The sequence below is a fragment of the Molothrus ater genome, chromosome 10 (assembly GCF_012460135.2).
Source record: "Molothrus ater isolate BHLD 08-10-18 breed brown headed cowbird chromosome 10, BPBGC_Mater_1.1, whole genome shotgun sequence".
NCBI lineage: Eukaryota > Metazoa > Chordata > Aves > Passeriformes > Icteridae > Molothrus > Molothrus ater.
The window spans coordinates 13,357,047-13,381,496 of NC_050487.2; the positions used below are offsets into that span (position 1 = coordinate 13,357,047).

At 42.5% G+C, this 24,450-nt stretch overlaps 1 protein-coding gene across 8 annotated transcripts in view; it reads right to left on the reverse strand.

The window, feature by feature from the left end:
* Nucleotides 1-12,674, reverse strand: part of DLG1 (discs large MAGUK scaffold protein 1) — a 141,290-nt gene extending 128,616 nt beyond the window's left edge. For 3 of the 8 annotated variants that reach the window (XM_054515888.1, XM_036388481.2, XM_054515886.1), the window contains exons 1-2: nt 12,615-12,672; nt 12,219-12,350 (exon numbers count right to left, since the gene is read on the reverse strand). In XM_054515888.1, the coding sequence (XP_054371863.1) occupies nt 12,219-12,350; nt 12,615-12,633 (151 nt within the window). In that variant the 5' untranslated portion in view covers nt 12,634-12,672. Of the gene's footprint in view, nt 1-12,218; nt 12,351-12,614 lie in introns of all 8 variants that reach the window. The other 5 variants (XM_036388482.2, XM_054515887.1, XM_036388480.2 and 2 more) reach the window with 4 other exon arrangements.
* Nucleotides 12,675-24,450: the final 11,776 nt, after the last annotated feature.

Genomic DNA, 24,450 nt, shown 5'->3' on the forward strand with positions numbered 1-24,450 from the left:
AGTTTCTAGAAACTTGGTGTCTATATGATAATATCTACCTTCTTAAAAAAAAGTTTCCATTTTTACTACTCAGAATGCAAACATTAAGTATGTACAAGTATAGGCAAGCCACCTAGGAACCCTAAACAGATTAGGTCCACAAGAATAAAACCTGACAGTTACACTCCATAAAGCCAGAAAGCTAGACCCTACTAAATTAAACCTAAAAATTTCTTCCTATTGTCTACAGCTATATATCAGCTCACCAAAATATTTCAACACACTTGAATATGTACTTAGCACACGTTAATGATGTGAGAATGCGTTAGCACATGACAAGTTCCAACATTTTTCTGATTATTACAAATAGCAGGTAGTAAAATACTAAGTTTTAGTTGTATTTATGGTCAGATTCCCTCTTCAAGTTAGGATGTGCTATTTTTATATTACAGCATTTTTCTTACATATTAATTCCAAGAGAGATTATATCTCAAACTAAATTAAAGAAAACTGATTCAAACCAGGTATCACACAACACTAAAAGGAAACACAGATGGGGAACATTTAGAAACTAGAGGGGAACATTAAAAGGAGCATTGAAAAATAGGAGCACAGGGTTTTAGGAACCCAAAGTGACAACAAGTGATGAATGGTAGGCAACAGAGAAAACCATCCTGGAATTTGGTCTGCCTACAAGTAAAACCACATTAAATAGCCAAATCAGAAATAAGTTTGACAGCACAAAGAATAAAAGCCTATACAAAGCAAGTGACAGACCACCAGTTCTGCAATGGAGAACTCCTACACAAAAGAAAATTCTATTTCTTGGCCTATTAGTAGTGTGAAGAGCTAAGGAATGGTGACAAACTGCAGTTTTTTAATCTAAAAGAAATTCGCTGGTGTATTGTTCACCCCTTCTCATATTCTCCACTCATCTTAATTCTGCTCTTTGAACAGGCTTGTTCACCAGTAACATGATACACCAGAAGCTAAAACTGCTCACTTTTAAAGCAAACAAGAGTTATCTGCCAAATACAAACTGAAACCCAGATCCACTTTACAGGGGAGATCTAGCTTCACTAAAAACCACAACACAGTAATTAAAAGAAGAGCATAACTGCAAAACCAAATCCTTTTCTTTTCTAAAGTACATTTGAGGGCACTTCAAGAGACTACATCAATTCTGTCTAAAGAATCTGCCTCCAAGGACAAGGATTCCAACAAGCAACATGACACCACTCTAAGATCAATTTCTTCCCTCCTCCTTAGAAATCAAACATCAGGCCTCTGCTTATCATTTGTACAGGTATGTGCAGTGTCTGCTACTTTTTCCTATAGATTCAGTGGGAAGTACTTGAAATCAGGATAACTTAAGATCAGTGCATGTTCTAAAAAATCTCATTGTGTTCACTTATGCATGAACCTTTTGGTAACTGTAACTTTGCAAGTGAAAGATGGGATGCCTCTAACAGCATTTTCTTAAGGGAATGGTGTAAACCTACATACAAGGCATTGCTGCTAACAGGCCATGGGCCTTGTGTTCACTGAATAACCAGGTCTCTGCACTTGTCCTGGCCTGCCCAGAGCTTTGTTTTAGCTTGTCCAACTCTACCACCAACTATCTAAAGACCAGATGATTGGTGACTCATCTAACTTGCATGGCTTTTATTTAGCTTCAGACAATTGTGTGAGCTAACACCTATTTCTATAAATATTTTTATATATAACACACAAATAAATATCTGCTACATATGATCCATAAATAGTATACATAAATAGATGTGAAATAATTCAGTGTTACATCACACAATTGTCCAAAGCTAACTAAAAGCTGTACATGAATACAAGTACACCCACATACACAGACTGAATGTACAAATTGACATTTGTGTGTGTAACAGCTAATACATACCAATAAAAATGGGTTATTCTGTAGGGAATGGATTACCTATGATCCCAGAACAAAAAGCTGCATAGAAGAGCAACAGCATAGCATGACGAGAGAGGCCTTGCAAACAAAGACACAGGATGGTATCAGAGGCTTTAAGTCTACAAACAACTCAGCAACTGCTAATTACTGGTTAAAGGAAGGCAACCTGAGAACTGGGCAAAAAAAGTTCAGTGTAACAGAAAAAAGAACATCCAGTATATATAAAACACACAGTATATATAAGAAATTCAAATGCAACTGCAAAGTAAGAAGAAAGAGTGAAGCACAGAATGTCAGCAAACAACAATAACTTCAACAAAACATAACAGTGAGGAGAAAGAAACAGTCAGCACTGCACACCTCCATGGGAAAGATTCCCTTTACTCAGTCTCCCACTCCCTGTTCTTTTCTGACCAACTTTTAATATGTTCTGGTTTTCAAACAAGCATCAAGCAACTCCATGTAATTTTTCTATATGATGTTAGTTTCAGACCTGATACTGAACCTTTGTATTATGGTATAGAGGGAACCAATTAAATGTCATTGGCATTTACTATTTACCTGAAACAAGGTTGTAGTTGAGATGAGTGTCTGCCTCAAAGTAACGAGCAATAGGACAAGAGGAAATGACCAAGTGGTGCCAGGGGAGGTTTAGATTGGAAACAATGAAAAATTTCTTCTCTGAAAGGGCTGTCAAGCATTGGAACAGGAAAAATCCAGGAGAATGTTAGAGTCCCAAGAGGTGTTTAAAAGACTTTAAAAGACTTGTAGGTGCAGTGCTTAGGGATATGGTTTAATGGTAGTGCTGTGTTAAAGGTTGGACTCAATGATCATAAAGGTCCTTTGCACCTTAAATGATTCTGTGGTTTATTCTTTTTTACATTGAAAGCATTCCTCTAATGATCACAGTAACCTACTGGTTTTGGGCTTTGCATTTTTACAGTTTAAGCATTTTGACCATTTGTGGGTTATAGATGGTTTTTCTTAAATAAATGCCAGGAAATTCCACACAAGCTTAGCATTTCATGAACTTAAACAGTAACACATTTACTATAACAGACTGCTTTGGACACTGTCCATGTAAACCAGTGAACTGTTGTCCTTACATCATGCACTACACAAAGGTATAAACTGCTACCAAAATATATGTGATTTAACAATCCCATTTGTGTATGCTGTATTAATTGTATCCTGATCTGAAGGTTCTCAGCTTTGCTTATGAGCAAGAATTAATTTAGGAAGTTATGTTTCTTTTCTGTTTGTTCATTTTTCTTATAAAATCTAAATTCATATTTTGCATTCTAAGATGCAAAGTGTGGGGGTTTACCTGCTGGCAATTCTAATGCTGGCTGTGTAATGCAGCCCAGGAGACTATTCACCACCTTTGCCCCAAGGCACACTTATAGTTCATGGTCAACTTTTTGTCACCAGGCCGGCCACATCCCTTCTTGCAGCACTGCTTTCCACCTGGGTGACACACAGTATGTATTAGTATATAGCATTGTTCCTACCCAGGTGCTGCATTTCTACTTCTTGAACTCCATGAGGTTCCCATTTCCTCAGTTTGTCAAGGTCCTTCTGCATGGCAGCATGGCCAGGTTTTACATGCTTCAGCTACTTAGTAAATCCTGCACTCTACAGGTGTTCCTTTTCTTCAACAGCAGAACAAACCATTACAGCCAAAGGTAACAAAACACTAGATAACTCTGCCTCACCATACAGTCTTTACCACACAAAGTTTTTCAATACCAGCTTTGTTCAGGAGAATCTCTCAAAGCCACTGCCCTCCCTCAGACTTGCAAGCAATGAAGGAGCTTATGAATTCCATTAGAAATTGACCTATTTCTGTTTAGTCCATGTAAGCAATTCCTTTGTCATCTCTCATTGGTCTGCCTCTTCTCAGACATTTGTTCATCTAAATGGAGCACATGCAAATGCCTGGTTTTGTTTATGATGTTACCCATATTTGAAGAAATAGGTTTGTTAAGAACTTGACTACCTGTGTGTTGTCCAGGAAAAGGTGCAATCCCATTATAAATGAAGTCCTTCTCTAAATCAAGGAGGGGACAGAAAGACAGCTTTATTTCTTAGGGCTTCCTGCCAAAGCACCCAAAGCACTTCAAAACTTAAGTCTTAAAACTACTAGAACGAAAACAAAGGTCAACCTGCTATTTCAGTTCAGAGCAATTTGAGATAAATGGTATCTGCCAAATTCTTAACAGCCCAACATAATGAATATATAGACAAAACAGAGTCATGATCACTGTCAGAACAGGCAAAGGAGTCTGCCAACACTACAGACTTTCATTCTTCAGTCATAAAGCAACTCCTACTAACTCCAAGGAAGGCTCAATCATGCATGCTTACTTCATCTGCTATGTCAAGCTAAGAATATCCATTTAATACAAGTAAAGCACAGCCCGAAAACTGCATAATTAGTGATCAACAAAAAAATACAAAGACCAAGAAAAGCTTCATGTCCATTTACCAAGCCAATGACCACAGTTAAGTAAGCATTCTCTTTGTGTATTTAATGGTTGTGTTGTCATGGTGTGTGTCTGATCAAAAATAAATGTTTGCATTTGTACTATGAGAAGTGAAAAAGAGCCTCATCACAACCCCTGTAAAGCCCCTTTCAGGGTTGGCTGTTTGGAGATCTGTTTCTTCTTTAAAAGATGATTGCTGCACACAATCAAGACCTCTTAAAAATTTGAGGAGCAACTCATGGTGCAGCTTTCTCACTACACATTCTGTTCCACAAGATCCTTTGCCACAAGCTGCAGCACTCAGCTACTGATCCCCAGCTCTTTCAGCAGCTTCAGTAAGTGTGTCCTACCCTTTGAACATCCTTTCTGCACACACTTCTTTGCTTAACTCAAATTCCAGATGTTATTTTCCACTTCTCACTTCCAGTTCTCATTAATTGGTGCTTATCTAATTATTTGCTTTTATTCCTCTAGCTGCTTTTTACACTCAGACAAATTCAACTCTTTACCAGTCTGACCACTTATACTTCCCAAACTACTCATTCATATTTTCCTCTTTGGTTACTAACACCTCTTTCACCATAACTTCACAGAATCAATTGGTAAAAAGAACTCTGAGATTAAGTCCAATCTATGACCTAACACCACCATGTCAACTATACCATGTGTCACATCCAGTCTTTCCTTAGAAAGTGCTCCACATTGCCTCTATCCAATTTTCCTTCAGAAACCCACAGCATCTTCTATGTCCAGAATTAAAGTAGGAAAAACTGACACACAGATGAAAGCTGACAGAATATTCTGCTGTCTAAACTTTCTGATTTAATATTGCCTCATGCACACTTAGTCACCAGTCTAAGCCTAGAAAAAAAACCCCAAGAACCTCCCAACCTCCCCAAACAAACAAGTATCCAAACTAAAAATGAACTCCCAACTGTCCACCCTCCCCAAATATCTCAACACCAGTTGCAAACCAGCAGCCACTAGAACAGTGCAATTTTTTCTTAAAGGAATGCATTTACTACTGTTTTCAGTGGCAACAAAAACCTCACTATTAAGCTTGCAGTATGTCCCCTAGATAATGGCAGTATATAGGACTGATGATGTTTCTCACCAGACAAATGTATTAAAAAAAATCAAACAAGTTTTGGGATGAGTTGACTTAACCCTCCAAGCTGAGCTTCCATACAGGGGGACAGCTTTGCTCACATGAGACTGCACAAGCACTGGTTTCTTCTACCTGCAGCAAGCTCAGGCTCCAAGGTAATTATGTGGCAGTGGTGGCAACACAAGGCTGGGTGTGCCACAGAGCAGCATCTCCTCCAGCACTACTAACACTTGTGTGTCTCCTGCAGCCAAATTTTAACCCAAGTTTCTGAAAACCACCTAAAGCCACAGCGCTTTTACAATTTGCTCACATGCTGTCCTTGCAGCTCCTCTGTCTTAGGCTGACTTTTTCATTTCAAGCCAAAATAAGTCAGCTGTTTTGAGGGCATGGCTGGGAAGATATCACACATGACAAGATTCCTATAAAAGCTTTACCAAAGAACTCTAGAGCCTCCCCTAACTTGGGGAAAGAACACGAAGCTAAGGAGGTTATTCTAGTGTCAGCCCTACACCTTCCGCAGTCTTTTAACAATCTTGCAAATTTGGCCTAGTTATAATTCAGGAAACCATCTGTGCCAGGAGACTCCTAGTCAGCTGCTACAGTTCAGTTTCCTTGAATATTCTTTCCCCCTGCACCAAAACAAGCTCCATCTCTCAAAACACAGGCAAAGCAGATGCACAGGGGGCACATGGCATTCCAGCTGCAGAGCTGAACAAGGTGTTCTGCCCTTGCTGCTAGGACCACCATGGAAGCAGGACTAAGATCAGGACAAATATCCTCTCTCATGCTTTCCCCCTTCCCCTACACTGTACCCAGCACTGAAGGAAATGATGAGGGAAATGAGGAGCAAATCCAGGAACACAGACAGAAGCAGGGGAGGAGTAGGCAGCACACCTAGGGAAAAGAGGTGAAATAACATAGAAATAAAGCAAGGACAGGCCAGAGGGCAAACTTTCCCAGAACCTGGAAACTACACCAATTATTCAAAATTTATACTGTCTTTTCAGCTGCTGGATGAACAGTAGATTTATTGAAAATGGGTTTTTTTGTCAGCAGACCCTTTCAATGGTAACCCTGGGAAGAGAAAACTGCAATTGATATATTCTACAGTGCAGCAATTCAACACTGAATACACAGTCAGTGAAATACCACAAGGATAAACTTTTGCCACAATACTATTTATCTGCATACCAGTAGCTACTCAACTTACTACTTACTTGCTATTTTAGGCTACCAAAAGCAGCACCTAATCCCAAAAATTCAATACATTGCCCTGTCACACACACATGCAATACAGGGTGGAAAAAACTTTAAAAAGCAAGCTAGCCATCAAACTGAGCTACATACAAAACAGTAAGTAATTCTTAAAAAAAATTTAAAAAGAGGAGCAATGAGACTGCCTCACTTATTATTAGGTTTCTTGAAGTGTAAGACATGAAGTTCTTCCAAAGACTGGACATTCAGACAAACTGCACTGAAACATACTAACAATGACTGAACTAACATTCCAGTCATCTGGACACCAACTAAAATATTTATCCTCCCCCAGCTGGATGAAAGTAATCAAGAACTTAACAACCTTTGTAAACACAACCCTAAGTCAAATTTCTGTCAAACTGACCAACTTCTGTGTATTCAAAGGAGACCAAAGCAAGCATAACCACAGTATAAGCCTTAGGAAACTTGTCCAGAAGTTGATGAACATCTCAAAGTTGCAAGGATTATACTGTATGGATGCTTCAGCTTCAAACATGAATAAAGATATTGTATCACAGAAGCTGCAGTCTGGGAAAAAAAGTCACAAAAATGCAGCAAGGATAAGATTTTGAGGTGAGAATAACCTATTTAGCACCTGCAGCAATTTCAGTACTATGTAATGTTACAGAAGATCCAATTGTCCCTAAACCTTCCTCTAATAAAAACATAATAATAAACCCCAGCAATATTCACTGACTATAACAAGATCCTCAACTTACTGTCTAGAATTTCTGCATTCTTGACGTAAATCTTACTCAGCAGAGTCTGAAAGGCTCTAAGGCTTCAGTAACCTCTGAAATGGGAAGGCCTGAGCTGACTGGCAGAGTTAACTGTGCCATCATGGCACGTGCTCTATTAACATACTGCTGAGATAGAAGTTCTAACTGAGGCTTCCCCAAAAGCAAGTACTTTTGGTTTCAGTTCAGAAGAGGAGCTTGTGTTTAACTGTGTTTGATTTCCAGTTAGCCAGCAAGTAGAGGAAATATCGCCAAGGTGGCTTAGTGAGGAGTGAGAAGGGCTCCAGAGCTGCCACACACAGGTGAGCTGAGACCACACTCCAGGCAGCAGGAATGTGGTCAGTCCACTCCAAAGTGGACCAGCTTTGAGGAGTGTTGATCCAATCCAATCTACTTCATTCTAAAATCTAGGGTTGTTTTCCTAATTTAGTTCAGAAAGCCAATGTAGACAGAGATGAGAAATCTGCAGACTGAGTTTTGTATTCCTAGGATTTTCAGTCTGAATCACACTGCTGAGAAACATGAACAAAGAGCTTTCATGGAATCATGAACTTTTTTCAAAATTTTCAGAGACAGGACTTACTTTTCTAAGGTGTAAAAATGTATTAACAGCATTTGTAATATGTTTTGTTCAATTAATAAGGCTCATCCAAACTATGGTTAAAAGTATCCTCATGTTCACTGGGAGAAGCTGCTCTTTGGTTTAGTAAGGATTACTGAGAAAACTACATTTTTTTAAATTTAAAATTTCCTACACTGGATGTTTAGTGCTAGGAAGAGCCAGCACATAAGCACAATTTTCAAGGCAGGTCTTCATGCAAAAGGACTATAAGTGAAAAAATTGAGACTGCTTACACAAGAAAATTCAACACATTGAACCTTCCCTGGTCAGATTTGCCATTTTATACCAAAAAGCCTGTATATTCACAGTTACAAAATTAGATAGATAGATTAGATAGATGCACAGAGAACCACCCTACTTTAGGCAAGAAGGGTAGCACAGCCAACTGCATTACCAGAATATGTAGAGACTCTGCTAGAATTCCCTTTTTCTGGCACCAGTGCACATGGAGTTAGTTCTTGTCAAGAAAATGAATGCTTCTGAAGTAGCAAACTACCTTATGTCTCTAGCTATAGCTGTAATATTTTTAATTTTAGAAGTCTATTTTAATACGGTAAACCTCAACATGACACCCATTAAAAGCAGATCTTAATTAAGCAAAAATATTATGTGTATAAACAGAAGTCTGCTTCATATGTTTTTATGTCAGAAGTGTTACTTTTGCATGGAAGGGTTTTTCTTCCTATATTTTCAAAAAGATAAATATATCTGTACCTTTTCAAGAACCTGTAGCTTCTGAAAAGGTAAAAGAGTATCTAAGCTGAGAGGAGAACTCACCTGCAGAATAATTATCTCCCTATTTGAAGATAAATATCAAATGCCTTACCAAAGTGAAATAAGTCTAAGATATTTTCCATTTATAGAACCATGGGGTCTCTTCATAATTTGGCTCACCAACGATCAGAATATTGGGAACAAGCTGTTTTAACTGAAAACAAGAAATCAACAACTAGAAAAGATACCACACGTTTTTGAGCCTGTACTAAAGGAAATTGACTTGAAACTGACACAATTCTCAAATTGATTTCAATTACAGGCCCTTGGTATTCATTTAATTAAAGTTCTAGACATTATTATACATAGTTGGTTGAAGCAATGGAAAATAGCACATTATGGAAGATAGAAAATATAAAAATTTTTCAGAGACTGTTTTAAGGAGGTCACATGTGGTTACAACTTTTGTTACAGATTCAAAGTTCTTACAGTTACATCACTTAAAATGTAACACTTGCAATGTGGATCCAGTGACACTGGCTGTTCACACTGCCTGGTTACTGATCTAATTCAAACCATTTAAAGTCATAATTTAAGAACAAGGTCAAACTTGTAGATTGCTAAACTAAAACTTTACTGAGAGGACTAAAAGGAGATGGTAAGATAAAGCTTCAAATTAAAAATTAATATTACTTACTCTTCAGTACCCAAATGGACATCATTAAAAAAACCCTTTTAATCATGAGAACCTTTTAATATCTAAAAACATGAAACACTGCTAAAATCTGTAGTTTTCAGGAATATTTAATTTCCTCCATTATAAACTCAAAGATGTATTTCTGTGCATAATGCTATTTATTGCGTGAAAGAACAGCATTTGATTGCCAAGTCAAAAATTATACTAAAAAAGATACATGAAGTTGACAGCAGATCCTGACTACAACCTTCACAAACCTACCTACTATGGGCAAACAAGTCTTGGATATAGTGCAGTAACTTGGTAGAAAAAGCAGAAAATAAATAGATGAAGTTTGGTGGGGATTTTTTTAGTGTTGTTCAATTAAAAAAAAAAAAAAGGACCCAAACCAGAAACTAAAAGTAAAAACACTTTCTGGAAGAAGCATCTATAAGAGCAGTAACTTGGTATAGCTGAGCCTGAAACTTGCTGCCAGAACAGCACTGGCTATTTCAGTTGGGAGCACATCACAACTTCTATAAAATGCACACTTCAAATTCAGCCATAAAGCAATGACCAAGAGAGAATTCCAGGTAAGTCTAACCCCCAGCACAACTGAACACATCATCCAGCCTGCTCCCAGATCTTCATGGAAACAAGAGAAGCAGGAGCCAGCTCCAGGCCTTCCCAGTAACTGCAGCCATGCTCCAGATCACATCTTTCCAGGGAGTCTCTCCACTCCTTAAGCCCCTCCTGCAGCAATCACACCATAAAAGAAAGCAGGAAAACAGCAGCCAGGAGCAGCCTGCCAGGAACAAGAACCCCCCTGACATTTGCACAGAAAGTAGCAGGTTAAAGGTGAAAGACCCAAGTTGACAGCATAAATGGCTTGGCAAGTACCAGCCTCCTGCCAGATGGTTTGGGAACATATGTATGCAACCTAATAAACCATCATACAGGGACCCAGGAAATGCAAAGTGAATGCAACATGCCCAAGAAGCACCTGGTGTGCATGCACAGATGAATTGAACTCAACAAGAACAAGGGTCCTGTGGTTGCAAAGTGCAGCTTCTTACAAGCCCAGAAAACAGGTCACACAGCCCAGCCAGGCAACAACCCACTCCTCCTTTCTGCTCTTGCAGAACAAAGCCAGCAGACAGGAGGCTGCCTGCTGCTTCAAGTCCTCTACACTACTAGGTGTAGAGTTATAAACAATGAAGATTCATACAAGGATTTGAGGAGAAACTACATCTTGCAGTTTGAATATCAAAGGCTAACAGATTGGTATCTTTTCAATGAAGGGGAGAAAACAGAGTACTGCATGGACCTTGTAGAGTTTTAAAATAAGAACTCACACATACACACTCCCAGAACAAGAAAAATGGCAGTCAACACTGAAGTTTTCTGGGTGAAAATAAAAAGTGCTGCTGCTGTACATTAAATATTTGACACAAGATTTCAGCATTCTGATCTGCCAGAGTGAATCTGTCTACACGTGTCCCACAAGGATTATGTTTAGCTTTTCATCATGGAGTTGATCAGCATCAGCTATGTAGTGAAGGGAAATGCAGACTTCCCATAAGGAAAAGTCTTTTAAGTGACCTATTTGCACAACTACCCTTCATATAGTCACATGTTAAGAAAAGAAACCAGCACAACTACTGTCTTTGAAAATCTACACAAGATGAAATAAATACTCCAGAAGAAAGCGTTCAGCATGTTTATGTTTTACCAGTCCCCATGCTTTCACCACAACAGAGGTTCAAAGAAGCTGCAGCCCTGTGAAGGAAGATGTGCACCCTGGCACAGTAACCATGTAGTAAGTGCAGTAACAAATATAGCTACAATGTTTGCCATTAGTCCAATTCAGACACTGGTTACTATTAAAAGACAAGGATGCAGAACAAATTTTATTCTTGAGGGTAAACTAACAGTAGCTGTCATAAAGATAGTGACAATCAATCAAGAAGAAACCACTTCTCACTGTTGCTCTGCAGAAGTTTCCAAATAAAGACAGGATTCTGCAAGTTCTATTTATGCTCAGGGGTTTTTTTTCCAAACAGACTGGCAGGAAATTCAAAATTACATGCAAGTGCTTCTAAGAACTTATGGGAACATATCAAGTCAAGCACTATAAGGACTATAATCTGAGATTTAATAGTGCTTTCACTATACTTTAAAATGCAACAAAGGAGAAGAGATGACTGTAGTACTCCCTGAAGCATTAGAGGCTTCTTCTCATTTACTTTAGGTTAAATCTGCACTTGAGTTATACACTTTGTGATGTTTGTAGAGACTCTTCAACAGGAATTGCCTGATTCCTTATACTAAACACATTTCAAGTAATTCACTAACCTGTTACATACAGACAGAAAAAAACCCCACCCTCCTTAGAAATTTATCAGGTGAACAAAGATGCACGGAAAAACAATCTAAAGAAATCCAGGACAACGTGTCACAATTAAAAACTACTCCACAGTTTTAAGCAGTTTGGACCAGTTAATAGCCTCAAATAAAGAAAGTACGTGTAACAAGTGAACTGTTGATCTGTAACAACACGTGTGTTACTATGCAAAACAAAAACACAACGACAAGAAGCACATGGCTTCTAACTCACGGGTAAAACACCTTTTGCCCTTAGCACCACAAGTGACAGCATCGGCAAGACCCGACCGGCTCGCGCACAAACTGAAAGGAGCCGAGCTTTACCTATCAAAGCCTGGAAAAGGTTACTTTGGAAGATGCTGATGACACGCTCGATGGAGTTCCGCAGCTGCCGATCCTCCGCCTGGCTCAGCTTGGAGCGGTATTCCTCCAGGAGGCGCAGGGCTCGCTGGGTATCTGCAAGCGGAGAGCAGACACACGACTGACCGGGGCGCACCGGGCACAGCACCGGGGATGCAACAAGCCCCCGGGGCCGGGACCGCCCGGCGCGGCGCGGCGGCTCCTTTGTTCGCAGCCGGGAGAGCGCGGGCGGGACGGTGCCCTCGGCGCGCCCGCGGCCCCGCGGCTCCCGCCGGCCGCCCCCCCGCCCGTCCCGCCGCGGCGGCGGCGGCTGTCAGCCGGCAGCCCCGGCGGCTCCGTTCCCGGCCGTGCGGCGCTCACCTTGCTTCCTGACGGGCATCGCGCCCCGCGCCCCCGCCCGGGGCTGCCCCGGGGCTCCGCCGCGCGGGCCGGGAGCGCGGCCCGGGGCAGCGCGGGGGGCGGCGCCCCCTGCCGGCCGGGCGCGGGGGGGCGGCGGCCGCCCCGCCGGACCGACCCCACCGCCCGGCGAGCGAGCGGCTCCGCGCGGGGCTCCCGCCGGCGCCGCCGCGGCGCCTCGGCGCGACGCGGGGCAAGCCGGGCCGGGCGGCGCCGGGCCGGACCGGGCGGGCGGGACAGCGCGGTGCAGGCGGCGCGGCGGACCGGAGCCGGGCCGGACGGGGCTGGGGCACTCCCGCCGCCTCCCGCCCGCACTGCTCGGAAATTCCAAACTTTCCAGCCAAAATGGCGGCCTGGAGGCTGGGGGAGCGCGCCCCCCCCACGTGACCGGGCCCGGCGGGCGCCCAATCAGGGCCCGGCGCGGGGCCGGTACCTTGGCGGGGGGGGAGGAGGCAGGTGAGAGCTCCCCGCCTTAAAGGGGCCGCCCCGCCCCGCCCGCCGCGCCCGCACCGCGGGGCTCCAGCGCCGGACACCGGCACCGGGCACCGACACCGGGAACGCAATGGGAACCGGCCCCGGCGGAACCCGCCCCGAGCGTCCCCGCAGCCGATCGCCGCCGTCCCCGGCGCGCCGCTGGCGGTGCCCGGCGTGGGCTGCGGGAGGGCGGGGCGGCTCCAGGTGTGCCGGGTACCTGCGGTACCGCTTGTCCCTGTTCCACCGCGGGAGACTGTGGGCAACTCGCACCAAAAGCCCGTGATGGGACTGCGGGAGTGCCGGGCACGGAGCGGGTCCTGCCCTGGAGAAGGGCGGGTAGAGCCGTGCCCGGCTGCGGGGAGCCCGGAGCCGCGTTACGGCAGGGCAAGGGACAGACAGGAGGACAGAGATACCTCCTCCATAAGTAACACACGGAGCACTGGCACCCACCTGTTGCTGGGGCTTTTTTTTCCCTCGGTCATCCTGGTGAAGACTAGGATGAGGAGGAAGGACTCGAGGAAAGATAAAGAAATAGGTTTGCCTCAGTTAACAGAGAGCATAAGGTCAGCATAAGGACATCATGGGAGAAAACATGAAAAGCCTTGCTTCCTGGAAAGTTTCAGCAATGGGCTGTATAGGCTGACATCGGAGACTGGTCAGAATCATGATAGTTCCTTTCTCAAAACTGGCATGGAAATGGCAAGGAGTTACCTCCAAAGGCAAAACAGCTTGTTTCTTTGTAAGATGGCAAAGAGCTAACAGAGCATAGAAATGGGTGCCTTGGATAGAAACATGAGCTAAATGGTCTTTGCAGCATATTCTATATACCCATTAAAAGGAAATGTATATTAAGGCTGGTAGATGTAGAGGTAACTCTTGTTCTAAGAGGGAATGTTAACTTATCTCTCAATCAGACGGGCAGAGCCTCTGATCTGATACACTTCAAACCCTGTATGTATACACATATGAGAGGTAGAAAGAGACTTGAAAGTTCAAGGCAAATACTGCTGATATGATTTTTTTTTTTTTTGATCCAAGCTCACATTTCCATTTATACTTTTTAGATTTAAGCACAACTGAAAATGTTCAAGAACTTACCCAAAGAACCTAAAAAGAGTCTCTGGGCAACTCTCACAAATTTGAAGTCAAAAATCAGAACCAGGTTTCTCTTTGGCAAAAACCTAATCTTAAGAAAACTTACACCATGACAGATCTAACCCAGATCTAGAAAAGGCCTCTCTCTTTCTCCCTCCCAATTGTCCTGTGTTTTGTTCTTTGATTTATGCCAGGAGTTTCTCCTGCTCCCAGAGCTATGTACTGTGAAAGTGTTCACACATCTCATTGAAGCAAGCAGAACATACATTTAGTGCTCACACACATTGCCCATTTTCCTCCTTTCTTGTTGTATTTTCATATCTCAGAATTTTGGCACCAGCTGGTACCAGTTCAGATATTTTGAAATGAAAGCAGGCTAAGAAGGGACATTGGCAGAAGCCTCCATCATCTGGCCTCATCAGTTTTCAGTGTTTACAACAGCAATAAATGTGCTGTAAAGGGGCAATAGCCCTCTTGATGTCAGAGGAATATATATACAGAGGGAGAGGAAGAACAATCTAAATTTAGCTAGCAGAAAAGAAACATCTGCAGCATTTTGGTTGGTTTTGCTGACTGACAAAAATGTATTATTACAAAACAAAAATAAAAGGTTGTTTTGGCTTTTTTTACTATTAAAGGAACCACCATAAAGAAACTACTTTTTCATACACAATATTTGATGTTTCCAAGTCTTTTTTTATTTTAAATAAGAGATAATCCCATTACATACGGTCACTGTGCTGGGGATAGAGAAATAATCCCATATATAACACCCTGAGACAGCATTTCTCACTTGTTACTAATGCTCTAGAAAAAAAAAAAAAAGAAAACATCAAAGAGGGGGTCAGGGTGATGGATCAGCAAGTCAGGAAGCAATTAGGTGAGCTTTATTGTACCTCAGAGAACGATGCTGGTTCCTGGCACTTCTGTTTCTGTTCTAGGAGTGTATTTGCTGATTGAAAGCAGTTGAACCAGAAAGCACAGAATTAAACTTCAGAATGAAAAGTGGGCTTGAAATTCCAGCACATATAGAAAATATCCCATGAATGGCAAATTACTTTCCTACTAGCAACATTGCAGCTACAGCCAGTGTTGCAAAACCATCCTGTGTTACACATTGTCTTTTTCAGGCTCCAGCTTTCAGGAAATTGTGTAGTTCCCTTGGAGGAAGGGAAAACTGAGTATGAAGCAGAGCATCATTTGTGCCACAACTTGAACGATGTCATTTAAATCAAACCACTACAGGCAGCATACAGAAAAGCTTGTACTTAAATTGTGACTGATGTGGTCAGTGTAGAAGACAGCATCATGCTGTGCTTAACACGCCCTGGCTGTGCTCCAAAATGACCCTTGGCAGAGGAGCTCCAGGACAATTACACAAGGCAGCAGCCCATTGCCACTTTAGTCCTCAGGTGCATCTGAGGATGTGACCAATGGCCTTTTCTCGCTGCCCTCAGATTTCCCTTTAAAATCCCCTTTGCAGCTGCTGCCAGGAGCGTGTCTGGGGTGTTCTGCCTGGGGTGGTCTCTGGCAGGGACAGGCAGCTTGTTACAGCACTCGTACTGCTCAGGGGGATGTGTGATACAGGACCAGGCAGCTCTTGGCAGCAGGGAGGCCAGCACAGCACAAGCTTTTTCCCTGGAAAACCTTCTGTAACAGCCACCTGATCCTAGCCCATGCCATTTGTACATGGGGAAAAAGCAGCTTTGTGTCAGAGCCTCAGAACCCCAGTTTCATAAACTGTAGTGAAACAGAAACGATGTTTTCCCACTTGGGGAAACTGTGCCAGAACTTGTTGGCAGCTGCCTGCTCTGGCAAGTGATCATAGCAGTGAGCCCTGCCACAGATTTGTACCTGATCCCACAGCAGCTCCTACTCCTCAAAGCACTCCAGCTGCCACTTTGAAAATGGCTCTTTCTGCTTTAGAAATATCACCTGGCCAGCTGGCACCACACCACAGAGAACAAGAATGCTGTCAGGCTTCTTATGTTTTGGGGCAGTCACACTTTGGCCACAGGCAGGGCAGCAGGACATGGAGGGGTTTGACTTCATGCCAGCTACCTGGTGAACCCCTAAATCCCACTGGAGGCAGCTGACAACGTGGACTTCTCAAACTGGCAATGGCAGTGGATGTGTGGCAGATGATGTCCCACACAGTAACTGCAGAAGGATAATGAACTCAGAACAGGAGACTTCAAAAAACATTCCCTAGATTCACACACAATGTCAATCAACACAAGAACACCAAGAAAAAAAGGACTGCAGACATCATCACATGGCAAGAATTTACAGTTATTAGTATGGCCAAAAAAATACAGTAGTTACAAGCTGAGACAAATTCCATTACAACAGAAGGTGAAACAGATTATTAAATAAATACAGGTACATCTGTTCATAATTAAAGATGGACACTGGTGTATAAGGTGGAATGTTTCTAGAATACTATAATTATAGTATTAATTTTAGTAAAAAGAAATGCTGACTGTTGAAGAATAATGAGTAAAACTCAAGACTTTTTTATGTTGGGCTTACTAATGAAAGAAAACATAAGAACAATAAAATTGGTGATCTCTTAATTGTCAGATTTAGTGTCCAAAGTTACCAAATACTACTAGCAGCCGCCATATAAAGTAGATGATTTCCCTTATTCATTCAGAACGGAGAGTTGATGCTCATGAAAGGATCTCTGACAGCTGCAGAAAAGCTTTCACCTCCCTGCAAACTCAGTGCAATGCTTCACAGCTAACTGGGGAAGCAATGAAACTAATGAAGCCTCATTTCCCCTGCTTAACAAGGAATGAAGCCTGAGTGAAGTTAGCTTGCTCATTATGCCTCCACTCATCTGCATTCTCGGATGTCTGATAAGTTTGTATCGTGGGCCACAGCCTCACCTTCCCGGAGCTGTCCTTTCAGAAGAGCACCTTTTCCTTATCATCTGTAATTTTGTGGGTTATCAGAGATGCAGACAACTTCTTGTGGAAGCATTCTACTTGAATGAAAACATGGAATGGTAAAGTGTCCTTTTTTCCCTGCAAAAGCTATTATATATGGAAAATTTTCATGAGGCCACAAAGACTGAAGGTACTCTGTGCAATACAGTCTGCAGTTACTCTGTCCCACAAGCCAATGAGACACGTGCCTGTCATAGGTGCTGCTAACAGCTGAAATACCAGCTCACTTGTGTCTATCAGCTTCACTCTCATAAATTAAAATAAGGTAAAATAAGTTGCTGCCTATTACATGGGGAAGGATCTGATCTTCAGTTGTTAAAATCAAAGTTTTATTTTAAAAAAACACTGTTCAGCAAATTTAATTAAGCCTACTCAATGGAATTCTTATGGGATCCTCTTACACATCTCTCCTTATTTAATTTTAATCTTTTTATTTTTTAGTACAGAGAAGTCAGTTTCCCCAGTAATACAATCTTCATAATTTTCATTTGTGAACTGTGTATCCAGTTTGTCCTCATAACTGAAACTTGTCTTAGGTTAATTTGATCTCCATCAGAACACAAGGATGCCTTTATTCTTAGCATTAGAGAGTCCAGCTGGGCATGGCTAGTAGATGAACGTGTTCCTATTTACAGGGAGAGTAAGAGAAAACTGGACTTCTTTTTGTCTAAAAGCCTATGTTTTTCCCCCTATCATTGTGCAGTTTGTGGGTGCTGATGTTGTTTGAGCTCTTGTTCAATTAGGGATTGTATGCCACGTGTATACAGCAAATTCTTCTTTCTTTTGCTCTATTAATAACATTTATCTATTGGGTTTGGGACAGTTCACAATCCTACAGAAGAGTGAGTTTTACAACTCAGTCTCCAGTAACCTCAAGAACTAGAGCATTATGAGAAATATGAGACTTCTATTTCCTTATTTAGAATGTTTTCTTTAAATATAGTTACCTAATGTATAGAAGAGTGCAATTACAATTTTTATAAACAATTAAAATTCAGTGCCTGTCTGCTAATGCTCCAACACCTTCTGGAAGGCTGCAAAACATCAAAAACAAAAGCATACAAAACAATATTAATTACAATTGTTAACAATTACTGCCAATATAACATGCATAAACCTAGACCATCTTCCTCCACACTTTCTATAATCAGGGCTGTGTTATATAATATCAGCTTAACAGCTTCTTAGTTGACTTCCTGATGTAAAGATAAACATCATTATATAACCTGCCTATTTTAACTTTCCCAGTCAAATTAAGCAGAGAGGTTGGTGTGTTGTATGAAGTGACTTTGTCTGTGTGAAAACCTGATGCAAGAAATAAACCTTCAAAGAGCACCTTAGAGGCCCTTGAGAAGTGTTTTCCTGGGAAGAAGGCAGCAGTTGCTGTGGGGTTTACCTTACCAAATGCTAAGGAGAGTGTTAAGAAAGTAAATGTGTGGATTTTTGTATGATCACATTACCCGATTAAAACAACAGCTACTAAAAATAAATTAAACTCCTCACATCCTATGAAAGTGTAACAGATGCCCCCAAAATAGCAAGGCACTCCAGACAAAGAACAAGAAAGGGCTATTAAACCTCACTGTGGGATTCAGACACAGGCTGTGTTTTCCTTTCTCCCAGAAAGGGCAGAAGCCCTTTCTATGGAAATAGAGTAAATAACATGCTTTTTCTTTATTTCTGTGGCACAGTCCCAGCACGCCTTGAAACAGAGCTGCTATCCATGGCTTGGTTTACTCTGCTGATTTTCACCACCCCTGGAGTACAAACTGTGTGCCTGAACCACGGGATCCAGCAGCCCAGCAAAATGACATCACAGCATATCACATCAGGACACTTTTGTTTTCCCACCCCAAACAATGCAGTGTTTGTGGCAGGAAGAAAGGGACTGTGCCCAGCCTTGTGCCTCTTGCACAAGGGTGAGAGGTACGTGCTTTGCTCCCACCACATTGTTCATCATTTGTGCACCTGAAAAGACAAAGTCTTTGTATTTTGGGATTACAGACATGTGTACCTAGATTAGGTGAATGTGAAAAATAAAAAGGGAGTTAGGCAGTGATTTTTATAGGAATCAAAATCATACTTGTCAGAAAGTACCTTGTTTCAAAGCTAAAAGTCTCTCTCCAAATAAACTGTTTTACTGCAATGTATTGACGTTCTACTTCACACCAAACACTGAGTATTTCTGAACACTGCAGAAACACATGGAGTGTGTGGAGCTCTTATAGTAACCCCTCTCTCTCCTGGAATGACAGACAACTAAACTTGTTTAAAATTCCTTCTTCCTGTGCTAACACCTACATTTGAGCTCACCCAATAACTGGAGAAATACATTTCTGAGGATGATTAGCAGGGGCACAACCAGCAGACTGCTGGCTTGCCCTTCACAGATCGTGCCTCCATCTGTGGCATTGTCCCTGTTACTGGCTACAAGCTGGGCTATGGGTACACAGGGCCCAAGCCTCCCATTTCCTGCCCTGCCACACTCCCTGCTCCTTGAGACTGTGGAAGTTTTCTGCAGAGATCACTTGAGAGGAGGAGTTACTGGAGTCAGCATAAATTTGCCCTCCTGGCTCACTGGTGGTGAGCAGGTAATTGAATTATCAGGCACACCTTCCCTTTAATGGGTTTTTTCTCCTTGTTTGTGTAGAAGCTTTGGGAGGATAAAAGCAAATATGTACCACAGATATGTGAAGGAAAAGTGTGGTGTTGAAATGGAATCCAGCTGGAAAATTCAAGAAAAAAAATTAGCCTTGTTTAGAATTTTAGAAATAATTAAAGGGAGAGGCTGCCAGTGACTGAAGCTGAGGGGTGAGTCCTCCAGTGTCCCACTGAACAACTGCAGAGCTGGAACAGTGGAGAAGCCTGGGAAACTGTCCACTTGCAGGGCTCTGCTGATAAAGAGGACCTAGGGGCTGCAGGAGCTGCCCACAGTTAATGGATCCTGCCCTTCACTCCAGGAGTGAGCATTCAGTGGTGCTGAGATCCTGCAGTGTCCACACAGCTTTTCTGACATATTTTATTATGTGTTTAGGTGAAGAATATCTTTGTAAACCTGCCCTTTTTTCACAAAAGGCCTCTGTGCCTACTCTTACTGACTCTAAAAGAAGTTATCAGAGTTCAAAGTCCTGTTATTGGCTCACAAGCAGATTCTTGTTTGTCCTTTCAGTAAATTCTCTGCAATAGATAACTCATTTAAGCTTTGTTGCTTCTATATCACTTATCTTGCCCCAATTTCTTGATCAAACACTGTTGCAAATTGAGGTCAATGAAAATTTTTACATTTGCTGGTTGTAAGTTCCCAAGGAGCTTACACTAGATTCACAGAATCAGAACTACTTCTGAATACACTGAATGTTCTGCTGCTGCTGGCAAAGCTGCATGGACAGCTTGACTTCTCCAGATGAGTCTAAGGGTTCAGCTAGATGCTCCAGAAAGCTACAGGGAGGCTGGCTGCAATAATCAAACATGCACACTCAGAGACAACATGTACTGTAAGGCTATTTACTATTGATATTCCAGTGCTTCTATTCCTTTTGTTTGCTTTTTGTCCTCAAAATACAGCATTTCTGGAAGCAATCCATGAACCTTCCTTATTTTCAGATTTTCATTACTGGGGGAATCACAACTGTGATTTTTGGAAGGTAAGAAGTGTCACCACCAGAGGCTGTACCCCATTCCTGCTCAGAGCTGCTCCAACAGCAGAGAGGTTTGGGTAACGAGTCTGTCTGATACCAAAACTGACTCATAAGGACAAGGAAAGCTGGAAGACAGGTCTATGCTTGCAATTCTTGTCCCATTTTCCTGATAATTAGGAAATGTGGCCAAATAAAACATTAACTTGGTGGTGTGCAGGCCTCTGTCCTGGAATGGTTTGTATTTATGTATTTACTTAATGCTGAAATCAGCAAAGTTTCTTTAAATGAATGCAGAGACTATGTGGACTAAGAGGTAAAATATTTTCCTTTTTCTTTCACCAGTAAATATTTTATACTTCACAGAGACAGGCTTATAGAAGAAGCATGGGATGACATGAAAAGCTACGGCAAAAAGAAACACTGTGAAGTTGGAATAGTGTAGAGATCAAAGTCATACCAGGCAGAAGAGAGAGGCAAGAAACAAAAACAGTCAACAAAGGACAACTGTGAGCCCTTCCTAAGGCCATGAAAGGGGAAGATAATTGACAGGGAGCTCAGCAGTGAGATTTACAGCAGACAGGGCTGTACTAATAGCCCTGCACAAAACCTTAGTGAGACCTCACCTAGAGCTTCACATAACCATGGCCATCTGTGTTCAGCTAAGGTGAATTTGCAGAAGGTGGCAGAGCAGGAAATCTGGGGTTTCCAGAGTGGACAACCTCACAGGTACCTTCAGGTCAGAAAAGCTATTGAGCAAAAAAGAGCAAAGGTTTCCCAGAAAGCTTCCTGGGACAAGAGCAGTGAGGTTTGGGGCTGCTTCCAACCAGAAAAGTGAAGACAAGTCACTGAGCTGGTTTCAAGGTAGGACTTGATGCAGTCACACATCACTATAGAGTGAACAGAGTAAAATGTTCCTCCCTGAGCACTTGGTGTCCTTTCATTTCCATCTCCTGGAGGCTTGGTGCCTTTCATCTCAGGTATTCACAGACTGGGCCATGTATTTAAACAGAAAAGTCAATTTCACAGCCAGATTTGGGCTGCATTTACATTGAAATTGTCCTATAATGAAGGAAAACGGTGTACAAAGACTTAGATTTTTGGGTTTGCTTCATTCCAGCACATTCTTTTTCATAAGGAGTTTCTCTTGGGCCTTTATTCTTGGCATTTCTGGGGTCCTCTGGTAGGTGGTTTGGACAGTGTTGTAGCAGCTTCAAGACAACTTGTTGAAAGTCAGGGGTCCTGAGGACATCTCTAACATATAAAACACTAGATAAGCTCCTCCAAGGTGAGTGGGAGGGGACAGGATAAACCTTCTGATAGGTTTGGGCTTGGTTTTTTACTTCTTTATATTTAGTCCTATCAAAGATAGAACAGAAATCAGCTACTGACAAAGAACAGTATTCTGCTCACCAAAGCTGCTGAATTTACATTTCTGCTTTAGGACAGCTGAGAAATTCCAGGCTTCTGCACTAAGGGTAGGCTTAAGAAAAGAACTCAGTCCACCATCACTGGTCTGGATTCAAGGCAACTTCTCAGCTTCCTAATCAGAAACAGCTCAGTATTCTCACAGATCTCCTGGCATCATGCAGATGTAGAGCATGCCTCCTATTTCAAAAACTCACTAAGGATTTATTCAATTATTAATTAAAATCTCATTTGGTTACGATTATTGCATGCTGGAGGAAGCATCCAGTTTCATTGCAAACAGTTCCTTTAATCTCTCTGAAGACATTCCATCATGGAAAACAAAACTAGCAGTCCAAAGAAAGAAAACCTTATCATTATGTATGGCATTACAATACAATTCAGAAGGGATTATCTCTGTTTCTACTCTCTTTAACAATACTATGAAACATGCTGGCTGTGTTAATTATTGTTTGCTAAGGCTATTTATGCAGGGTACAACTTCAGTGTCGTTCCAGTGAATTTCTGATGCATCTTTGCCTCGGCAGATTTTATTTTTGCCTGCTTTGGCTAAATGTAACTAAAATGAAAATTTTGTGGCTAGTCTCTGCAGAGCAAGCCACATGCTCATATTTACATCAGAAGCAGCCCATACCTTCAAGGAATTAGCAATTGAGGTGCGCTAGTTTTGTATCTGTGGCTAGAATTAGCTGCTAGATACCCCTTGTGTTTATGTACAGGCCCAGAGAACTGGAAGCATCAAAGCAATGTTGCATGAGTACAAAGCAACCTCAGCTCTCACTTGATTCCTTAGGTGAACTCCTTGGAGTTTCTGCAGTTATTCAGGAAGAATTCAGTTCTGCTGCTCCCCTGCTCCTCACTGCCCCAGCACTGTGCTGTCCATGCAGGGCCACAGCCACAGGGAGGGACAGGAGGGCATCCAGCCCTCAGTCCTCCCTGTGCTGCACAAATGTCACTCCCCAAGCAGGATGGTGAGCAAACTATGTGGTCTAGCTCCCTGTAAGTTTAACTTTTCCACACAATACAAACACTTGCCGCTTTTTAAAATTTTGCAGAAGGTTATTTCTGTAAACTCTTTGGATGGGTGCAAAGTACTTTTGAGACTGTGGAAAACATAACACTCCCCTGCAGATTTTACCATCCCACACATGGACCAACTCCATTTCATTGCTGGTGGCTGCAGGGGAAAGCAGACTTCAGGCCCAGGCAGCCAGAATCTAATGCTTCACAAAGTATCTCTGCTAAAGAGAATCACTCCAGGAAAATCACTCCACAGCACCACAGTCAGAGTGAAATCATCAGCCTTGGTCCATGACAGTTTCAGCAGTGATATATATTGAAACCAGGACCATGGTTTTCATTTTATAGACCCCTAAAATCTTTTCAATATCTGTGCAGACCTGGGGAGTCATCTCTAAGGTCATTAAACAACAGGTTTGGTTTCTTAGTGCACTTTTATCATAAAAAATTTACAAAAGCAGTCCACCCTACAGAGGTCCACAGAGTGTTTGAGGAACACCACTCAGCTAGAAGGAAAGATGAGGTGGCATTTAGGAAGTGCAAATGAGTCCCTGCTGGTCTGTGGATGGGGTAGCACAAGCCAGCAGGGATCCAGAGTGCCCAGCCTTATCATTTCTATCTCAAGCTCGCTGCTCCTGGTAGCCTCTTCACCTTGGAAAACTGTAAGGAGACACCACCATTCCCCAGGAGTTACTGAGAGGCTCAGCTGGAGACCAAGCTCCCCTAAATAGCCAAGATCAGTTAAGCTCTGGGCTGACCAAGAAGCAGCTTCAGGAGTGCCCCTGAGGCACAGGAACAGCTGGGCAGGGAGCAGGTACTGAGATGTGCTGGGTGACACAGCTGGGAACAGCTGGGCAGGGCACAGGTACTGAGATGACACAGACACAGCTGGGCACAGCTGGGCAGGGAGCAGGTGCTGAGATGACACAGACACAGCTGGGAACAGCTGGGCAGGGCGCAGGTGCTGAGATGACACAGACACAGCTGGGCACAGCTGGGCAGGGAGCAGGTACTGAGATGACACAGACACAGCTGGGCAGGGCTCAGGTGCTGAGATGACACAGACACAGCTGGGAACAGCTGGGCAGGGAGCAGGTACTGAGATGACAGACACAGCTGGGCACAGCTGGGCAGGGCACAGGTACTGAGATGACACAGACACAGCTGGGCAGGGCGCAGGTACTGAGATGACACAGA